Source organism: Sciurus vulgaris (assembly GCF_902686455.1).
Source record: "Sciurus vulgaris genome assembly, chromosome: 11".
In the NCBI taxonomy this organism is placed as follows: Eukaryota; Metazoa; Chordata; class Mammalia; order Rodentia; family Sciuridae; genus Sciurus; species Sciurus vulgaris.
The window spans coordinates 114,290,470-114,312,470 of record NC_136472.1 but is presented as its reverse complement, the minus strand read 5'-3'; the positions used below and the strand labels follow the sequence as shown (position 1 = coordinate 114,312,470).

The following is a 22,001-nucleotide window of genomic DNA, read 5'->3' as shown; positions in this document are numbered from 1 at the left end:
TTCTTTGAGTGCATGAGTCTCTGCTGGGTGGAAAGCCCATCTCTGCCCCTTTCTGCCTTCTCCTCCATCTCCCTGTGTGCTGGGTCTCAGTCCTTACTTGCTGGAAGTTCTGCTGCTGCCAAAGCTGTATCCTCTGTCTTAGAGGAGCTGGGAGTGATGCTATCCACCTGCCCTGCACTCCTGACTTTGCTCCTGTCCTTCCTGTTTCCATTCCCCTCTGAATCCTCTCCAAGGTCCTGACCCCTCTTTGGTCTGGAATCCCAAAGTGACCCTCTTGTGGAACCATCCTTATATTGTCTATCCCTTGACCTCTCCCACTCATTCCTTAGTGGACTTTTCCTAGGACATGTGTTTGTTTGCTGGGGCCATGCAGGGGAGGGGTGTCACCCTGGGCTCTAATCTCATTTCTCTTTCACTGCAGAGATGACTCCTCCAACCCCCACTCCAACACCCCCCCTTCTGTCTCCTAAGGGCGGAAGAAGAATTCAGAACTGACTGTCCTTGGTGGTTAGCTGGCTGTGTTTTCAGGCTGCCAGAGAGGAGAATGATTAGTTAATGGTGTTAAGTGAAGGGGAGGGGGCAGGGAAGCCACTCCATGCCCAGCTCCTGGCCTGCCAGGGCAAACAGCAACCTTCAGTCATTTCCACTCCTGCCCTGCAGACAAAAATGTTCATCTGTTCCTTTCTGCTCTGGGCCCTAGGCCAGAGTCCATACATTTAGTCTGGGGTCAGGGGAGCCAGGGTCCTCCTCTTGCTCTTTCCTGCCTATGCTCCAGGCCCCTGGCCTGGCTGGCTTGGTATGGCCTCTGACTGGAGACTAATGGACAGGGAGGAGGGGTCAGCAAGGCTCTGAAAGACAAGGCTGATGTGGTTTGCCAGTCATCTCTGCGTCATCAAAACGCCACCCAGAGCATTCTCTCAAGTCACCTGGCCATCTCCAGCGGCAGTGTTTGCTGCCTCACCCTGCTCCTCCCCCAGCCAGCAGAAAGACTGCTTGGTGGGAGACAGACCTTCACCCCCAGATCTAGGTCCCTATTTGACCCTCCCTGGTGAAGAAGTCCCAATATATATGGATTCTTACAGGAGGCCAGAGTGCTGGAGTCTTAGTTCAAGAGGCCAGTAGACCCAGGGAGAAGTTGTGCTTTGGGGAGAAGGGTAGCTGTAGGGCTCCCCACACCTTGCTGTGTGATTGACCCAGCTCAGGCAGGGCTGCCTGCAACCAGATCTGATTCCTCCTCCTTGTGCCCCTCCTCCAGGTGCTGAACCACAGTCAGTGGGGTGGGGGGGATTTGGGGGGTCAGTAAAGCACTGCTGCAGGGGTCCTTTCAACCATCGGGAAAAGCAAGAGATTTCCAGGGGTCAAGCTGGGCTCTGCATCTTTTTTTCTTTTTTTTTAAATTGCAGTAGTACTGGGGATTGGATCCAGGGGTGCTGTACCACAGGGTTAGATCCCCAGCCTTTTTTATTTTTTGTTTTAAGACAGGGCCCCGCTAAATTGCCCAGGCCGATCTCAAACGTGTTATCCTCCTGCCTCAACTTCCTTAGTAGTTGGGATTACAGTCACCCATCACCCGTGCTGGACTGGATCCTGCATCCTTTAACTCTTCCCTCTTTTTCCCTTATTCAGGTGGGAGGAAACTGAGTCCCAGGTCCAGTTTAATGAGAAAAGAGGCAGGAATAAAATTCTCACGGCCTGGAGTTGGACAAGCATGAACACCTCTGGCCACCGAGTTCAGTCCCCTTCTCTAGTCACACACGGATTTGCAGAAGTTTGGGTTTGAAGGGACAGACCAGAAGGCACATTCTCCACTCCCCCCTGCAGGTACCTCTGGGTCTGTGGAACCTGGCGAACGGTTCTTCCCCCAAAGCTGCCAGGACTGCCAGGCTGGGGGCAGTGCCAGGCCGGCAGCAGCCGCGCAGTGGAGCAATCATTCTGGGAGGTGTCCAAAGCTGGCCCAATTTCTCTGAGGAGGAGCAGAGGAGCCTGAATGGGAGGCCCCCAGCGGGGACGCGAAGGACCTGATCCGCTATTCCTCGGCCAGGAGGTCCCCCAGTGCTACACCGGTAGGGTCTAAGCGGCGTAGGGGGAACACCGCTGTTGCGACCTGGTCCATTCTGGGCATCCGGACCAGCTTCTCCTCACTGCTTCCTCGGTCAGTCTGTCCGGCCCCAAGACACCTGTCACTGCCTCCGTGGTCTTCTCAAGCTGGGGGCTGGCAGGCGGGCTACGGCCTACCTCCGGCCGCGCTCTGGAGCGCAGCTTCGCGGCCGGCGCGCCGGGGCCCGCCCCCTAGGGCTGCTGCGCGCGGGGGCGGGGGCCGGGGGCTGCGCGGGGCGGGGCGGGCTGGCGCTTGGGCCCCCTCCCCCGCCCCCCTGACGTCAGCCCCGGCAGTCGCAAGCTCCTCACTTGGCTCTTGCCCTCCGGCCGGGAAGCATGGAGCTACCCGGACTCATCTGCGCCTTCTTGCTCGTCGCCTGCTGCTGCTGTCGCCGCGCCACGGGTGAGTGAGTTGGCTGAGGGCCCGCACCCCGCAGCGCCCGGGCCGAGGGTCTTCAGGGGAGAGTTTGGGAGAGTAGAGCTGAAAGCGCGGTGGCGCCGGAGATTTGATCCCCAGTGGGCGCTCCCCCTGCCCCGGTGCCAGGCTGCCGGGCTCCCGGGCGCCTTGCGCGCGTGCAACTCTTCTTTGCATCCAGTTTGCAGTCTGGATTCTAGAGTATCCGGGAGCCGAACTGGGGAGACCGGGTGGAGGCTGCTGCCGCAAGGGAGAAGGGGTGGAGCCGAGCCTCTTGGAGGCTCTCGGAGAGAGTTTTTCCGCAGGTGCCCACTCTGGGGACCCGCAGTTGTAACCGGGACGGGAGGCGCAACCAGCGCGCATCCCCAACCCCTGAATACGGCGCCCGCCTGTTGCTGGAAAAGGCAGCTTTCCTAGCTGGAGGGGTGCGCCGACCCCTCCCCCTCCCGCCTGGGCCTCGCGCCAGGCTGGAGGTGAGCAAGAGGAGGGAACGGCGGCTCCCGCCGGGCTGGGCGTTGGCAGGGGCTATGGGCGGTGTGGGTCGCTTCGCGACTCCTCGGTGACCGGCATAGATGGTAAAGACAAGGGATGGAGGAATTCTAGGGTAGAAGCTTCAGTAGATTTAGTTTGGGGACAACATTCTGATGAGAAAAGTGCCCAGGCACCTGGGAGCTTTTCTCTGGATCCGCCTAGTAGCTGGGCCTTCCCGGGGTCCTTGCTGCCCTTGTATGGCCCGCAGCGGTGTCGCGTGTTACTCTTGGCTCCTTATCCTGATCCCAGCCGCGATCCGCCTGGGAAGGATTGGACTGGGCATTACCCACTTGGTTGGCTTCATGCCCAGTGCCAGCCCTGTCCCTGGAGTATTCCAGTCTGCTGCCTCCTAGGCTGACCTTATTTCTGGGGAAAGGGCTAAATCAGGCTCCATAACTGCAGTCGGTCCCTCAGCACCCTGCCCTGCTCTTCTAGCTCTGGGGAAAGAGAGTCAAGAATTGGAGGCTTCTGCTCTGGGTTGAAGACCATTCCACCTGCCCTCCCTGCCTGGGAGCCAGCTCAAGGCAGGCATCCCAGGGTCTGGCCAGATGGTGTCAAGTGATATAACCTCCTCACATGATTGGCAGCACGCTGGCACCACTAATGCCACTAACGTCACTCCTGCCCACTCCTGACCCTTGCCCTGACCCCTGGGGGACTCTGACCCTCCATACTCACCAGATTCCCAGGATGGGATCCCCTGAGTGTGTGTGGAATGTTCATTGCCATACTGCTTAGGGAGCATGAGACTGGAGAGTGTGGCCAGATTGGCTCATTAGGTCTTCTTGGGGGTTTAGGGAGGAGACTGGGGAGGAGTGTCAGAGGGTAGAGTAGTGACGTCTTCCCTGGGGATGGGGACACAAAGGGGCCTGTGTGCCCCAGCCTGGCACATGCCTTGCATTCCCATTCTCTGAGCTCACCCAGAGAGCAGGGGAGGGGACCTGGGAGGAAAGGGACCTTCCTTTTGGCCCAGAGCCTATCTGTGTTGCCCCTCTTCCCTGTGCCATCCTCATCTGGGATGTGCCCCCTATTCAGTCTCTGCTCTAAGGATCCCCCTGCAGCAGGAGAGGGCTGCCTCCGGGTGAGGGGCCAGGCGGTGTAAGGTTGAGGGTTAGGAATAGTCAGGGCCTTCTTCAGACCCTCCTGAGTGGCAGGAGAACAGCTGCAGGGAGCCCTGTGAAGGGATAGAGAGCAGCTGGAGCTGACACAGCTGCTGGGGTGCACCCCTTCTTCACTCCAGGTGTTCCTGGAGAGGCAGAGCAGCCCACACCAGAGCTGGTGGAGGTGGAAGTGGGCAACACGGCCCTTCTGAGGTGTGGCCCCTCACACTTCCCGGGCAACCTCAGCCACATGGACTGGTTTTCTGTGAGTTCCTGAGCTCCCGAGGGCAGTGGGATGGTGGGAAGCTTTGCCGCCCATGTACACCCAGGACCCTTACCTCTCTGTGCCATCCTCTCAGGTCTACAAGGAGAAGCCCACACTCATCTTCCGAGTGCGCCAGGGCCAGGGCCAGAGTGAACCTGGGGAGTACCAGCACCGGCTCAGCCTCCAGGGCCCAGGGGTTCTGGCTCTGACTCAGGTGGCCCCCCATGATGAGCGCATCTTCCTGTGCCAGAGCAAGCGCCCTCGATCCCAGGAGCACCGCATCCAGCTCCGTGTCTACAGTGAGTGCCCCTCCCTTCCTGCCTTCCCCTCAGTGTGGATCATGGGAAGTCGATTCCCATTCTCCTGCTGATTTCCCGCCCCTTGTAGAAGCTCCAGAGGAGCCAACCATCCAGGCCAATGTCCTGGGCATCTCTGTGAACAGTGAAGAGCCTGAGGAGGTGAGATGTGCTGGGATGACCAAGGGCAAGCAGGAGCTAGGGTGGGCAGGTGGGGTGTCAGGCAGGGAGACTCATACCCTGTCCTCCTTAGGTCGCCACCTGTGTGGGGAGGAATGGGTACCCCATTCCTCAAGTCATCTGGTACAAGAATGGTCTGCCCTTGATGGAGGAGAAGAATCGTGAGTAGTCTTCTTGCCTGTGGTACCACACAGGGACTAACTCCCGTTTTGTTTTAGCTTTTACTTAAAAAAAAAAAAAAAAAAGGATGACTTAGGAGGCTGACGCAGAAGGATCACGGGTTTGAGGTCAGCTTGGGCGACTTAGGAAGACCCTGACTCAAAAATAGAAATTAAGTAAAAAGGGCTGGGAGTATAGCTTAGTGGTAAAGTGCCCCTGGTTTCAATCCCCAGAACTGGAAAAGTAAAAAAATAAATAAACAAGTGAAGTTTGGAAATATTTTCATAGGAATTTCCCCTACTCCCACCCCATGCTAAGGTTGAACCTAGGGCCTTGTACCTGCTAGTGGTAGGCAAGTGCTCTCCCACAGCTATAGCCCCAGTCCCAAGCAACTCAACTCGCATTGGCTAAACTATGGAACCAACCTAGGTACCCTTCAACAGATGACTGGTTAAAGAATATGTTTTATATATATATATATATATATATATCTCACATATATATATATGTATGCCATATATATATACATGATGGAATACTACTCAGCTTTAAACAAGAATGAAATTATGGCATTTGCTGGTAAATGGATGGAGTTGGAGAATATCATGCTAAGCGAAATAAGCCAAACTGAACAAACCAAGGCCAAATGTTTTCTCTGACATGCAGATGCTAATTCACAATGGGGGCAGGGATAGGGAAGAATAGAGTTACTATTACCTCATGTACATATACGACTGCATGACTGATGTGATCCTACAATATGTACAATCAGAAAAATGGGAAATTATACTCCATTTACTTATGATCTATCAAAATGTATAAATGAGATCTACCATCATATACAATTAATTAGAACAAATACAAACATTAATTAAAAAGAAAAGTTAGAGGTTCCCTCTAACTTTACTACCAGAAGTAACCTCTGCTGTCAGTTCTTTCAGGTCTATTTCTGGGTATTTACTCACATACACATATATCTGTAGAAGCATGCAGGCATTTTATTATTTAAATCAATGGTCCCTGTCCAGGGTTGACTTTTGCATCCCACCTAGGGGATATTTGGCAGTGTCTGGTGGTGTTTTTGGTTTATCAAAAGTATAGGGGGTGCTATTGGCTTCTAGTGAGTAGAGCCCAGGGATGCTGCTACACATACCCCACCCCAAAGGCCACCTCTAGCCTGAAGCATTGTGAGGTTGACAACCCCTGGCCTGGGTGGTGAAGTGTGGTGTGCATTGCTACAGTTTCTTTTGTGTAACCTTTGTAGTTCAGTCTGTATAGAGGTACCTGTTGTGTCTGCTGCCCAGTTTTAGACTCTGCTGTTGGTGCTTGATGCATCTAGTGTGTCTCATTTTTCTTATCACCTTGGACAATTTATTTTGGTTTTGTCCCTGGGGACAAAGGCAGGGCGTTGTATGTATGCTAAGCACATGCTCTCCCACTTGGCTGCACCCCCAGTTGCCTCATTTATATTGCTGCAGCATCACTGGCATACACCTTTGTACATGTGCTGCTGTGTAAATGTTTTTCTAGGGTAGATGCTGAACAGTAAAAGTGCTGGGTTGAGGGGTTGCCGGGTTACATTTGACCCCACCCCTTTTATTTATTTTGAGACGGAGTCTTACTAAGTTGCTGAGCCTGGCCTCAAACTGCTGATCCTCCTGTCTCAGCCTCCTGAGTAGCTGGGATTACAGGTGTGTGCCACCATGCCCAGCTGGGAGGGGGTCTTTAGATGCTCTGCTACCATCATGGTGGGAACTATAGGGTGGGGCTGAGGCCAGGCCTTGCTCCCCTTCCTCCCTGCCCAGGTATCCACATTCAGTCCTCGCAGATCGTCGAGTCAAGTGGCTTGTACACTTTGAAGAGTGTTCTGAAAGTACGGCTGGTTAAGGAAGACAAAGATGCCCAATTTTACTGTGAGCTCAGCTACCGGTTGCCCAGTGGAAACCACATGAAGGAATCTAGGGAAGTCACTGTCCCCGTTTTCTGTGAGTACTGACCTGTCCATCGGCTCACTGGAGTGGGCCTGGTGGAAATTCCTGCCAGCCCCTTCCCTTCCAGCCCAGGGCCACCTCTTGGGCTGAGAACAACCCCCTTTGCCTATGCAGACCCTGCAGAAAAAGTGTGGTTGGAAGTGGAGCCGACGGGAATGCTGAAGGAAGGGGACCGTGTGGAAATCAGATGTTTGGCTGATGGCAATCCCCCACCTCACTTCAACATCAACAAGCAGGTGCGAGGGCTCCATGCTGGGTGCCACCCAGGTGCAGGCTGAGATGCACGAGTGGCTGAGCGGCACTCCACTCACTGCTTCCTCCTCTCCCAGAATCCTAGCACCAGGGAGATGGAGGAAGAGAGATCCACTGACAACGGCCTCCTGGTGCTGGAGCCTGCCCAGAAGCAGCACAGTGGGCTCTACGAATGCCAGGGCCTGGACTTAGAAGCCATGATACCACTGTTGAGTGAACCCCAGGAGCTGCTGGTGAACTGTGAGGGTCTGGGGGACCAGAACAGGGAGACTGAGCTGGGGCAACAGGGAACTGGGCCTGCCCTGCCCTGCCCAGGCTGACACTATTGCTGTGCCCCCAGATGTATCTGATGTTCAAGTGAGTCCTGCAGATCCCGAGGGCCAAGAAGGCAGTAGCCTTACACTGACCTGCAAGGCAGAGAGTAACCAGGCCCTCGAGTTCCAGTGGCTGAGAGAAAAGGTACCCATGTGGATCTGGGGCTGTGGGCCACAACGGCTTGGGACCCTCTGACACACTTCTCACCCCAGACAGGCCAGGTGCTGGAAAAGGGGCCTGTGCTTCATTTAGACCACCTGAAACGGGAGATAGGAGGAGGCTATCGCTGCATGGCATCTGTGCCCAGTGTACCCGGCCTGAACCGAACACAGCTAGTCAACGTGGCCGTTTTTGGTGAGGCCCTTTGGGCAGAGACCAGATCACTCCAAGTCGGGTGGTGTTGAGCTCTTTGATGCCAGAAGGCCACTGCTGCTCTGGAGCTCTTGTGGGGAGGGGGAGGCAGGCTTGCTGAGTTTGCTGCCACACCCTTTCCTACCTCCCCAAGGACCCCCATGGATGGCATCAAAGGAGAGGAAGGTGTGGGTGAAAGAGAATACAATGCTCAATCTGTCTTGTGAAGCATCAGGACATCCTCGGCCCACCATCTCCTGGAACGTCAACGGCACTGTAAGCAGACCTGGGGCCTCTTCCTGTGTGCTCATTAATCCCTGCCCAGGCTTTGCAGCCATGACCGGAGATCCTCTCCACCCACTAAACTGCCTCCTCCTTCACAGGCAAGTGAACAATACCAGGATCCACACAGGGTACTGAGCACTCTGAATGTCCTTGTGACCCCAGAGCTGTTGGAGAGGGGCACAGAATGCACAGCCTCCAACTCCCTGGGCAGAAACAGCACCATCATCATCCTGGAACTGGGTGAGGGGCCACATCCCTGCAGAGGATGGCAGGGGCATGCCCAGGCATGGGCACTAACGTGAGCTTCTCCTAACCCCCTCCCTCTGCCTCCCAGTCAGTTTAACTACCCTCACACCAGACTCCAGCAAAACCGCTGGCCTCAGCACCTCCACTGTCAGTCCTCATGCCAGGGCCAACAGCACCTCCACAGGTAAGCCAGGCCTGGCAAGAGAACAGGGCTGTGCCAGGGCACCCTTTCTGCCGTGTCCCCACAGTGGGGAGCAATGTTCAGATAGGTGAGTAGCAGCCCATCTTCGGTCAGCTCTGGGCTTGGGGGGCAGCAATGGCAATGTGACAGCCTGGGGCCAGGAGTGACTAAGAGTGGCTTTATGTGACAGAGAAAAAGCTGCCAGAGCAGGAAAGCAAGGGCGTGGTCATCGTGGCTGTGATTGTGTGCATCCTGGTCCTAGCTGTGCTGGGTGCTGTCCTCTATTTCCTCTACAAGAAGGGCAAGCTGCTGTGTGGACGGTCAGGCAAACAAGAGATGTAAGCAAGACTGAGCCCCTGCTACCCTTGCCCTCTCCTGCTGCCCTGCCTGCCTCCTCCTTAGGGACATGCTGTCTGCCCCAGGGCCCACTTGCCCCTTAGGAGCAAGAGTGGGACCCTGGGTTGGGTATGCCCTGCTTTCCTGCCCACCATCAGCTTCCACCCACCACACCTTCTTTCATTGCCTGCTTCCTTTCTGAGCTGACCCCAGAGTCCCCAAAGAGCCCACCATCCTTCCAGAGTCCTTCCTGACAGGCCCGCCCCTTCTTTTGCCCCCGTTGCCAACCTGTCGCCTCCCTCCTCCCAGCACACTGCCCCCGTCTCGTAAGAGCGAATTTGTAGTTGAAGTTAAGTCAGATAAGCTCCCAGAAGAGATGGGCCTCCTACAGGGCAGCAGCGGTGACAAGAGGGCTCCAGGAGACCAGGTAGGAGGCAGTTCCTATGACCAGTGCCTGATATGTCTTCAGGGATTGGGGGTGCCAGGGGCTAATGGTGCTCGTTCCCAAACACTAACTCTTCCTGCCGTTCATCCTTCTTGGTTGGAGATAGGGAGCAGGCCCATCTTGCCTACTAAACGCTACTTAGAAATGGCAGGGTGAGGCAGGTGGCGGAGAGACCCTGCAGAAAGGCTGAGGGCAAAGCCCCTGTCCCATCACCATCACCTTTCCTGAACAAAGCCTGTGACTCCAGCCAGGAGCCGTGAAGTGTGGCCTCCATTTCCCCAGTGCAGAGGCAGAATCAGGCTGTCTGTCCTTCTTCCCTTGCCCCACACCCTCCCCTGCTTCTTCCCTCCATGCTACTGCATCAAGTTCATCAGCTTCTGCTTCAGTCCCTCCCTCCTCTTAGTGTTCTCACCTTGAACCCTGCTAACTATCTCCATGTATCCCTCCCTTCTCCCCATTTTTAGGGAGAGAAATACATCGATCTGAGGCATTAGCCATGGAATCACGTTCAGCTCTCTCCTTGCCTGGACAGTTTCCACCTCCCTGCTCACTCCTCTCCCCAACCAAAGCCCCCAAAGGGACTACAGAGAAGACCCTTGCTCCAGTGCACCTGCAGACTCATTCTAGAGGGCTAATGGGCTGACCAGAGCTGTCCCGAGAAGGACCTCAATTGGCCCTGGAGGCCCCCTTTTAGGGACCAGTCCACCTCTGTCTCCATTTATGCAATGTTCAGAAGAGGCCTTAGTTTCCCACAAGTGGATTGGAGTTTTTGCAGAACATGTTTTCTCCATAAACATGCTATGGCTATAAACACCTGTCTTCTACCAGCTCCTCTTTGAGCTGGTTTTCTGCACCCCACCTGCCACCAGGCTGGCTTTGTACCCCTGACATGAGAAAGCATCAAAGCCCAGGTGCCTGTTCACTGTCACAGAATGTCACTTATGTTTGCTCTGGAGAGTACCCCACAGTATCCAGGAGCAGTGGCAGAGTCGCTGCTATACCTTCCTGCCTGCCTCTTCTGAGTCTCTTGTGACATTTTATCTTCAGGCACAAATCGGGAACTGGTATTATTTCTTCAAGGATGTGTCCTCTCAGGGAGGAAGCTGGATGATTGAGCCTGAGCTCCTACATTTACATGGCTCCCAGTGCCCTCTCAAGGGATCATGTGAAAATGAGAGATGGGAGGTGGGGCGAGAGAGATGAGGTGAACAGTCCTTTGTGGGGATTAAGGCTATAGTTCTACAAGCACCAAGTTTCTATAAACTGAGCTAATGGGCCTAGACTCTACAAGGGCCCAAATGGGAGAATGGTACTTAGGGATGAAAAACCAGGGGCCTGGATAGAGCTTTGGGGTGTGTTCGCGTGTGTGCGTGCGTGCACATGCATATGCTCGCTCATGTGGTTTTGGTGTCTGTAAATCTGTAAATTGTTTCTGTGTGTGTGTGTGTGTGTGTGTGTGTGTGTGCGCGTGCGTAAGTGTGTAAGAAAAATAAAGCTTAATTGTCCCAGAAGTCTTGCAGTGCTTTTTATTCATCATGGTTATCACAAGAACCTAGGCACCTGCACCAAAAAGAACACGGAACCCTTTGCAGCTACCAGTGGGGACCAGGATTCCTTCTAAGTAAACGGTTTCAGCTCTGCCACAGAGAGGATAGCCCCTTGCCTCTCAGCAGCATGTGGGGCCTGGCAGGCTGCTGGCTGGCACTGTCTGACACTGGGTGCTGCCCTCAAGGCAGAACTCACCTCTGTATCTGGTCATGTGATGCCTCCTGAATGAGCAAGAAGTCAAGTCTGCTACAACAAAAGAAACTTTATTTAAAAATACTTTTTTTACAGACATGGGTGCTTGAAAAAGCTCTTTAGTTAACTGTGTCTGGAAATGAAAAAAAATTAATAAATAACATTAGTATAACAGACCTCTAAACATTAATACATTGGCAAAACAAAATGGACTTAAAATGAAAATGAATCTTAAAGCTCTGCTATTCTCTGTAAGAATATTTACCTTCTGTTTTTTCTTGTTCTTTACAGGTGAGGATGATTAAATACTGCTAATATAATTTTTTATATTAATGACACATTTTTAAAATAGTCCACGAAAATCTTACCTAAGTGTCTGTTGGGTTTTCTTAACACTGATACACAAATTGGGACTCTTCATTCTGGAGAAAACATCAAGTTCTCTCCAGCCCCACCCAGGTCAAGAATTTCAAAATCTTGAATAAGGAGGACTTTATAAAGAATTGTTTCTATCTCCCAATTCTTTATTAGTTAAAGGCAAGGAAGAACTGAGGAAAGGGAAAAATAATTAAAATGTCACTCTATATAAAAACTTTCCCCCACCGAAACCTATTACGATAATAATACCGACAGGTTTCTGGGTACATATTTCTTGCTGCCCTTCCCTGGGGAAAAGCAGACCCTGTAGAGGGCACTAGCTACTTAATGCTTTTAAGTTTAAAGACTTCAAATGAAAGGAAAGTCAAGTCTGAGGAAGAAGCAGGAGGTCTAGGCTGGCTCAGGATCCAGCAAAAAGAAAAGACAACAAATGAACCGCTTCCCCTTCTCAGGAGAGTCCACCCTACTCCTCTCCATGCAGCAGGGTCATTGATATGATCAGGGGGCTGGGGCACTTGGAAAGGTCCAGAGTATATCTGGAAATTGTGGAACATTTTGTCTCTTGCAGGAGACAAAGCATTCAATCTGATAACTAAGCTGCTGATTGGAACCAACCAAATGATCCCAGGGTACAATGCTGTTCCCTTCCAACAAGCCTCATGACGGCAAAGGGACCACTGGCATACTGTATCTGTGCCACATCTCCAGCCACAGAGACTCTTCCTGTTCCCTAGACTCTAGGGCTAAGGATACTCAAGGTAGAGGAGCTCAGACTCTGGTATTTCCATATTAAGTCCTAAAATGCAGCCTTGGATACAGTGCTGCCTTAGAAAGGCACAAAACGTTTGGCTTTTTTTTTTTTTTTTTTTCAGTGTGCTAAAAATTGTTTTGTTTTGAATAAAGGAAAAAGATATATAAGGTTAAAAATCCCAAGTAACCACAGCCAGAAAGCAGATGGAGGAGCTACCTCATAGCTGCCATGCCCTGCCACATGTTTCAGCAGGAAGTGGGGCTTGTCATTCAAGGCCAAGACACTAAAACAGTACTGAGCAGGGAAGGTCAGGAGGCGTCTACTCTCACAGACATTGCACTGAAGGCTCGCTCGCCCCAACAACAGGACAGAAAAGAGAGGCCATGGGAGAGAAAACATGGTCTACAGACTCAAGTAGTTCTCTGCCTCTTCAGTTTCAAGACAGCCATAAGCATGGCTACCCTCACCCACCATGGGGTCAGAGGTAGGCAGGGAGGAGGAAGTGACACAGACATTCAGCATTCCCACTTCAGGGCTTGTGCAGGGAGGCAGTGCAAGGCCTGAGGAGCTGCTTGCAGCAGTGTTGAGCAATCCTCTTCTCTGGCCTTCCATCCGGTTCAGGGCAGAAGAAAACCTGTGTGAGGCAATGTGGAGGGTTGCCTCTCACCTTCTCTTTTGGGACTGAATCAGGAATATAGGGCCAGGTGATCAGAACTCTACTGATTTGTTCAACTGCCAGATCAGGAGATCTGAGGCTGGCTTTCAGCCTCGACTCTGTAAAACACAGGGAGTGGTCAGCCACATTTTTCTCAAACACTACTAGGGAAAGGGGCGGCAAGATCTCCAAACAGCTGTTAGTCTGTTAGTCAACAGCTGGCCCTTCCGCCTGGTGCTTTCCATCTGAGGCTGAATGAATGTGCAGGGTCTGCTCTCCTTGCCCTATTTCTCCATCTCTTACTCTTGTACTACTTTCTGGAACCAAGGAATACTGGTTCTTCCCTTTGGAACCAACCCAGATTTCCTGGGACACTGTGAAGGCACATGGCACTACTGTCCCTCTGATCCTTAATTTAGGGGCCTAGACTAGACTATCAAATGCAAAGTCTGGTTGACCTACCCTTCCATGTGCCTTGATGTATGTCTTTGGATTATTAGGTTACCTCTGTGTATATCAAATGACTTGTATTTTAAAAAAGTTATAAGCAAGGCAGTATAAAATGCCTTACACAATGCAAAACAGGCTCAGGATGGGAAAAATAATATCCACAGATCCAGGCAAGCAGAAGCATAGTTTAAAAAAAAAAAAAAGCTTTAATATAAAGAAAAGCAACTGGACAGGGAAGATCAGGTATCCTATCTAAGAAGCTTACAGTAAAAGCTCTAAACTACACTGGAATCTCTACACCCTGGTAACGTCCCAACTCTCACCCATTCTTACTGGCTCCAGCAAAGCAGTTTCTGAGGTGCCTAGGAACAACACTGTAGAGCTCCCTCACATAGGACAACAAAGAGGACGAGGAGAGGGATGTAGTACAGCCAGGAGCTCACCAGATGGATAGATACCAACACTAAAACCTGAACAGTCAACAAATTCAAGGGCAGTGGCTAAATGGAATTGTGATCTGCTCTCAATGACATGAAAGAAGGTTAAAGACCTGAGGTTGAAGGGAGGCTTAAGAAATGCCACCTAGGAACAGACTAGCATGCCCTCAAGAGGGAGGAAAGAAATCTTGGTTGCCAAGACTCATCAGGAGAAGAAAATTAAGAAATAAAGAAGAAACAAAGACAGTGAGCAGATTCTAAGGATTCAAGGACAATGACCCAGACACATTTTGATGTCTGCTTTCCCACTCTCAAAAAAGCAGGACAATAGCAGCTTTACCACTGGAGTAGAAGTCCCCAGCTCCCAGCAGAAGGACTCAGGGGCTGCTGCCATTTGTCACACCTCCCTGTTTCTCCTGGAAGGCCAAATGGTCAGGGATGGACACCGGATCCATGTGCTGGGCTGAGTATATCCTTTCTTAAGAATATGAATTAAGAGGACCTGGGAATCTGTTCATGGTGACCCCTAGAGCTGGAAAGCCATGTGGAGGGGGGTGACTATTTGGAGGTCTGGGGTGACTATTTGGAGGCCACACATGCAAACAGGCTGTGAAGCAGGAAGGACTAAGTGCTGTTTCACAGTCTCAGCACCATGTAAGAACCAACCATACTTCCTATCCTGGGTTCCATGAAAAGATCCTGCATCCTTATCACTGACTCCCTCCTTTCTTTACCTTGAATATTTCTTGTATCCAAAGGATCCATAACCAGGAGAGATAAAAATACCACCTGAACCTGGTTCCACTATCTGCCTTCCTTTATACATTAAGTGGCTAGGTGCATTTCCTAAAGAAAGATTGCTAATGTAGACTGAGATCAAAGTGGTAACAGTAATGCTTTAGTTGGAGTTAGAATACTTCTGGTTGAATGAAGTGTTTTAGGGTTTAGGAGAATGATGACATGTTGGTACTAAGCTCTGGCATCTCTGAGCTCCCTGCTCTGGAAGGAAAAACTAATACAGAGCACTGAGTCCAATCTGTACTATTGACCAGCTCTTGGAAGACCTGACAACCCACTGAAAATCAGGATCCAGAGACAGATGCCTCCTACCTCCACTCCTTCAATGACATGGAATCAGCTGCAAAGGTTGTTGAAGGACAGGAAAACAAATCCCAAATAGTAAGGGATGGTAAAAGGTAACAGAAGGGTAAAAAGGAAAGCTTTCCAAGAATGGGGATTAGGGATACAAGCAGCTCAGTAAAAAGATCAAAGAAGGCACTAGATTGAAAGGGGGCTGTGGGCAGAGCCTTTGCTTAAACATTTAATGCCCTATTATGCAACTCTAAGCCAACATACCTCTTAAGCCAAAGATACAACAAAGGCGGGTATCCATGAGAATTAGACCAAGGAATCTCCCCAACATTATCAAAGCTATAGGAAGACAACAGGGATTAAGGGGAAAGTCTTAGATTGATTTTAGCTAGGGTAACTCTTTAAGAAAAGTTAAGTCTGCACAAAAGCTGTGAATAAAATTGTACAATCTTATTCAGAGAAGATATTTTAGGGTCTAATTCAAGTGCTAGACAGCCCAGTACAATTCCCCAACATCAGTAAACTACTACGTGGTGGAAGGCAATAACATACAGCTGACATTCCTGGTACATGCTAATCACCCAAACATTTGCTAAGTGAACAACTGAACCACTATAACCAGGGCAATGGTTAGAATACCGTTATTCAAAGGACAATGGTCATTCCAGAATCAAAAAGGCCAACAGTGAAAGCAAAGTATAAGGTCAGTAACCTTCTGAGTTTCATGACATGAGGTAGGAGAATATTCTGCACTAACATCACTGCTGATCACCTACAAAAAAGACTAGATCTTTTTAATGATGTTTTAAAGGGAATATATAGCTGATCCCTTGTTTGAAAAGAAAGCTGTATTACAAAAATTAATTTGCAAGTTGGCTCTTGGGACCATAAAACACATTTTACTTTCCTATAAAGGAAGTAAATATTTTAGGTATGAAGAATAGCAACCTCCCACTCCCATTTTCTTTTTTTTTTTTAATCCACAGAATGGCTAATAATACTAATAGCAGTATCCCACATCTTGGGCCCTGGCAATGAGAGTCTACAAAGAGAAAGCGAACAAAAGAATGGCTGAATATATAGGGTGGGGTTGTGGAGGAAGGGAGGGAGGCCTAGTACAGGAATATAGCCATCCACAGGTAGAGATCACTATTTAAATAAATATTAACAGATACATGCTGAGATGAGTCTATTATTTAACTAAAGGGAGGTATATTATAGAGTTCACAGGTCTTTTCCACTCTAAGAAACTTTCATTTTAGTAGAAGGAATATGGAAGAGGCAGCTGGAAAAGTCCAGTCACAGTAGCTGGAAGACCCAGCAATAAGGCAGGCTATGTAAAGCAATTCAGGAAAATACAGGGAAAACAGGAAATTGGGTCAAATAAAATGGTCTAATTAATTTGAGAAAAAGGAAAACATTAAAGTGGTTTTCTTGACTATATTGACCCTATGTAATTAGGAGGGGGAAAGGGATGAGCTTGCCCAAAATGGCAAAACTCAAAAGCCCATTCATGAAAGGGCAATTTTAGTTCAATTCAGAGCAAGTGCCAAAGAATTAAAAATTGCAATATGAATGGAGGATAAAGAAATGGGTTAATGTGCCTCAGTCAAAGGAAAATGTAAGAAATTCAAGTTTTACTACTATCTTCAAGACAAGAGTCATATGAAAACCTTCCTGAAGCTTGTCTGGCAAATTTGAGGCACAAGCCCAAGTATGTCCTTAGAATCCAAAGAATAGGCCCTCATGAAATGGTTCAAAGCCTTGAGTGCCTGCAGATGTACACCTGACAAACTACAACTCATACCCAAAGCAGTAAACAATTCATGTGCTCTACATGCAACTGGGACACTCTTTTCAGGGTTGACTTGAAGAGCCACATAGGTGCCAGGAAAATCAAGTATGAAATGGCCCTTAACCCAGGCAGTATGGGCGGCAATAACCTCCAGAAAAGATGTGGATACACTGAACAGGCAAGAGATGCAATTTGGTTTTCTTGGTAGATCTTGACTATAGGCAGTATCTGTAGAAAAAGAAAAATTACAGCATGGATAGGCCTGGAAACTGTTGTCATTTCTTCTAGTTCTTTGTCTAGGCATTCAATATTGAAACAAAATGCAAAATGAATGTTGCCAGCTTTTAGAAAAGGATGGTAGGCTAATGTTTGCCACTCAGTGCCCACTTTCTCTGCTTCTCTCTACCCAAGAGCAGGGCCTCCTGCACCTGCTGGTGGGTTATGCAAATCAACATAGGTCCTGTACTAGAGCAAACTCTATGCTCTTCTCCACGAATATAAATAGTTCAGGAGCAAGAGGATAAAAATAAAAGATCAAGAGATGAGTTAGAAAAGGTTTCAGTTCTAGACTGGGGCTCCGGAGGCTGCCCAGGGGAGGAGCGGCGAGGAGAGCTGTGTGGACTCAGGACACCGGGGCCTGCCCTGAGGAGGAGGAGGAGCAGCATGGCCGCTTGGATTTGGAGTGACTACACCAGAGCTACAGGCAGTTGCCAGAGGAGAAGCCGCGCGGCGAGCTGTTTGGACTTAGAGCGACCGCTTCTGAACACCAGGGCCTGCCCTGAGGACGAGGAGGAGGAGGAGTGGGGCCGCTTGGATTCGAAGTGACTGCACCAGAGCTACAGGCGGTTGCCAGAGGAGGGGCTGCGTGGCGAGCTGTTTGGACTCAGACCACTTCTGAACATTGGGGCCTGCCCGGAGGAGTAGGAGGAGGAGGAGGAGGAGGAGTGCGGCAGGGCGTTTGGACTCGCAGTGACTGCATTGGAGCTCCAGGCGGCTGCTCAGAGGAGAAGGCGAGTGGTGAGTTGTTTGGACTTAAAGCGACAGCTCCTGAACACAGGGGGGCTGCCTGGAGGAGAAGCGCGGTGGGTCGCTTGGTCTCCAGTGGCCGCACCAGAGCTCCGGGCGGCTGCCCAGAGGACGCGTGCAGCAGGTCACGTGGATTCAGAGCCACTGAGAGTGACCGCTCCTGAACACCCGGGGGGTTACCTGGAGGAGGAGGAGGAACAGGGAGGGTCATTTTGACTCGGAGTGATTGATTGCCCCGGGCTACGGGTGGTCGGTGGGAGGAGGAGGCACGCAGTGAGTTGCTTGGACTCCTAGTGACCGCACCGGAATACTGGGCAGCTGTCTGGAGGAAGAGGCGTGTGGCGGGTCTCTGGGACTCAGAGCGATTGTACAGGGCCCCAGGTGGCTGCTCAGAGGAGGGGCTGCATAGCCAGGCGATTAGGTGCAGAGCAGGGTCCCAGGATCTAGGAGGCTTCTTGGTGGAAGAGCCGCACAGAGACAGGGTTAGGAGCGGAGCGAAGGTTCCAGGCCTGCGAGCAGATTCTCTGAGGAGGGGCAGCCTAAGGAGATTCATCTGCGAAGGGTGAGGCTCCCAGGCTCAGGAGGTAGGGCCGGGACCCTGGGAACTTTGCAGAGGAAGGTAGCCCAGCCCAGGCGGTAGCTGTAAATTGAGGGGAACCTCTAGGAGGGAACTGACCAGCGAGACCTCCCCACCGGGTGAGTCTTCCCTGCCGGGTGAGGTTTCCCCACAAGGACGGTAAAACCAGAGACAAAGGCCCAAACAGGCCTTGCCTCAGCCCGCAGCCTAGTTCCCCTTTGGATGACCATTGGTCAACAAGTGGAGACACCTCTGCCCACTAGCGGGGAATATACCCCACCTGAAGGCCACCACTCCTAGAGAGGCAGATTCCTTGTGGAACACCGCATTATCAACTTCCTCCAAGACTTCAGCCTACTGAAGGCTAAGAGGGGATATATATAGAAATCTTCAGGGACATTGTAAGTCAATAAAGGAAATCTGCAATATCTCAGCAGTCCACTGATACCTGAACAATATGAGAAAACAAGGAAAGAAAATGCTGCAAACAAATCTAGATGTTCTATGAGACTCACCTCATAGAAAAAGATACCCATAGACTAAAGGTGAAAGGATGGGGAAAAACATACCATGCACATGGACTCAGCGAAAAAGCTGGAATATCCATCCTCATTTCAGATAATGTGGACTTCAAGCCAAAGTTAGTCAGAAGGGATAAAGAAGGTCATTTCACACTGCTTAAGGGAAGCATAAATCAGCAAGATATAACAATCATAAACATCTATGCCCCAAACAGTGGCTCATCCATGTATGTCAAACAAATCCTTCTCAATTTCAGAAACCAAATAGACCATAACACAATAATACTAGGTGATCTTAACACACCTCTCTCACCACTGGACAGATCTTCCAGACAAAAATTGAACAAAGAAACCATAGATCTCAATAACACAATCAATAATTTAGACTTAACGGACATTTATAGAATATACCATCCAACCAAGAGTGAATACACTTTCTTCTCAGCAGCACATGGATCCTTCTCTAAAATAGACCATATATTATGCCACAAAGCTAATGTTAGCAAATACAAGAAGATAGAGACACTACCATGTATTCTATCAGATCATAATGGATTGAAGTTAGAAATAAATGAAAGAGTAGAACACAGAAACTATTCCAACATCTGGAGATTAAACAATATGCTATTATATGATGAATGGATAACAGAAGATATTAGGAAGGAAATTAAAAAATTCTTAGAGGTAAATGAGAACAAAGAAACATCATATCAAAATCTCTGGGACACTATGAAAGCAGTACTTAGAGGGAAATTTATTTTATGGAGCGCATTTAATAAAAGAAGTAAAACTCAAAAAATAAATGACCTAACACTACAGCTCAAAGCCCTAGAAAAAGAAGAACAGACCAGCACCAAAAGTAGTAGAAGACAGGAAATAGTTAAACTCAGAGCTGAAATCAATGAAATTGAAACAAAAGAAACAATACAAAAAATTGACAAAATAAATAGCTGGTTCTTTGAAAAAATAAACAAAATTGATAAACCTTTAGCCACACTAACAAAGAGAAGACGAGAGAAAACCCAAATCACTAAAATTCGGAATGAACAAGGAAATATCACAACAGACAGGATTGAAATACAAAACATAATTAGAAGCTATTTTGAAAATCTACACTCCAACAAAACAGAAAACCTCGAAGACATCAACAGGTTTCTAGAGACATATGAATTGCCTAAACTGAACAAGGAGGACATACACAATTTAAATAGACCAATTTCAAGTACTGAAATAGAAGAAGTCATCAAAAGCCTACCAACAAAGAAAAGTCCAGGACCAGATGGGTTCTCAGCCGAGTTCTACAAAACCTTTAAAGAAGAGCTCATTCCAATACTTCTCAAAGTATTCCATAAAACAGAAGAGGAGGGAACCCTCCCAAACTCATTCTATGAAGCCAATATCACACTGATACCTAAACCAGACAGAGACTCATCAAGGAAAGAAAATTTCAGACCAATATCCTTAATGAACATCGACGCAAAAATTCTCAACAAAATTTTAGCAAATCGCATACAAAAACATATTAAAAAGATAGTGTACCATGATCAAGTGGGTTTCATCCCAGGGAAGTTGGTTCAACATCAGGAAATTAATAAATGTCATTCACCATATCAATAGATTTAAAGTCAAGAATCACATGATTATTTCAATAGATGCAGAAAAAGCATTTGATAAAATACAGCACCCCTTCATGCTCAAAACACTAGAAAAAATAGGGACAGTGGGAACATTCCTTAACATTGTAAAGGCCATTTATGCTAAGCCCATGGCTAATATCATTCTAAATGGTGAAAAACTGAAAGCATTCCCCCTAAAAACTGGAACAAGGCAGGGATGCTCTCTTTTACCACTTCTATTCAACATCGTTCTTGAGACTCTAGCCAGAGCAATTAGACAAACCAAAGAAATTAAAGGGATACAAATTGGAAAAGAAGAACTCAAACTATCCCTGTTCGCTGATGACATGATTATATATTCAGAGGAACCTGGAAATTCCACCAGAAAACTCTTAGAACTCATAAGTGAATTCAGTAAAGTAGCAGGTTACAAGATCAATGCTCATAAATCCAATGCATTTTTATACATAAGTGATGAATCTTCAGAAAGAGAAATTAGGAAAACTATCCCATTCACAATAGCATCGAAAAAAATAAAATACTTGGGAATCAATCTCACAAAGGAGGTGAAAGACCTCTACAATGAGAACTATACAACACTAAAGAAAGAAATTAAAGAACACCTTAGAAGATGGAAAGATCTTCCATGTTCTTGGATAGGAAGAATTAATATTGTCAAAATGGCCATACTACCTAAAGTGCTATACAGATTCAATGCAATTCCAATTAAAATCCCAATGAGGTACCTTACAGAAATAGAGCAAGCAATTATGAAATTCATCTGGAAGAATAAGAAACCCAGAATAGCTAAAGCAATCCTTAGCAGGAAGAGTGAAACAGGGGGTATTGCAATACCAGATCTTCAACTCTACTACAAAGCAATAGTAACCAAAACAGCATGGTATTGGTACCAAAATAGAAAGGTAGATCAATGGTACAGAATAGAGGACACGGACACAAACCCAAAGAAATACAATTTTCTCATACTAGACAAAGGTGCCAAAAATATGCAATGGAGGAAAGATAGCCTCTTCAACAAATGTGCTGGGAGAATTGGAAATCCATATGCAACAGAATGAAACTAAACCCCTATCTCTCACCCTGTATAAAACTCAACTCACAATGGATTAAGGACCTCGGAATCAGACCAGAGACCCTGCAGATTACAGAAGAAAAAGTAGGTCCAAATCTTCACCTTGTTGGTCTAGGATCAGACTTCCTTAACAGGACTCCCATAGCACAAGAAATAAAAGCTAGAATCAACCACTGGGATAGATTCAAACTAAAAAGCTTTCTCTCAGCAAAGGAAACTATCAGCAATGCGAAGAAAGAGCCTACAGAGTGGGAGAATATCTTTGCCAATCATACTTCAGATAGAGCACTAATCTCCAGAATCTATAAAGAACTCAAAAAACTCTACTCGAAGAATTCAAATAATCCAGTCGACAAATGGGCTAAGGAAATGAATAGACACTTCACAGAAGAAGATCTACAAGCAATCAACAAACATATGGAAAA

General features: G+C 48.7%; 1 protein-coding gene across 3 annotated transcripts; it reads left to right on the top strand.

Moving 5' to 3' along the window:
* Positions 1-1,631: 1,631 nt before the first annotated feature.
* Positions 1,632-13,988, top strand: MCAM (melanoma cell adhesion molecule). Of its 3 annotated transcripts, none has more exons than XM_079103883.1 (16): positions 1,632-2,500; positions 4,284-4,408; positions 4,503-4,707; positions 4,796-4,866; positions 4,958-5,045; positions 6,849-7,028; positions 7,149-7,270; positions 7,364-7,526; positions 7,627-7,745; positions 7,814-7,955; positions 8,107-8,228; positions 8,336-8,477; positions 8,572-8,667; positions 8,855-9,002; positions 9,310-9,427; positions 9,910-13,988. In XM_079103883.1, the coding sequence occupies exons 1-16, from the start codon at positions 2,434-2,436 to the stop codon at positions 9,937-9,939; spliced, it is 1,938 nt and encodes a 645-aa protein (XP_078960009.1). In that variant the 5' UTR covers positions 1,632-2,433; the 3' UTR covers positions 9,940-13,988. The 3 variants fall into 3 exon arrangements, with proteins under 3 accessions (XP_078960009.1, XP_078960010.1, XP_078960011.1); XM_079103885.1 differs by lacking the exon at positions 1,632-2,500 and adding an exon at positions 2,557-2,985; XM_079103884.1 differs by lacking the exon at positions 9,310-9,427 and having other exon boundaries at positions 1,633-2,500.
* Positions 13,989-22,001: the final 8,013 nt, after the last annotated feature.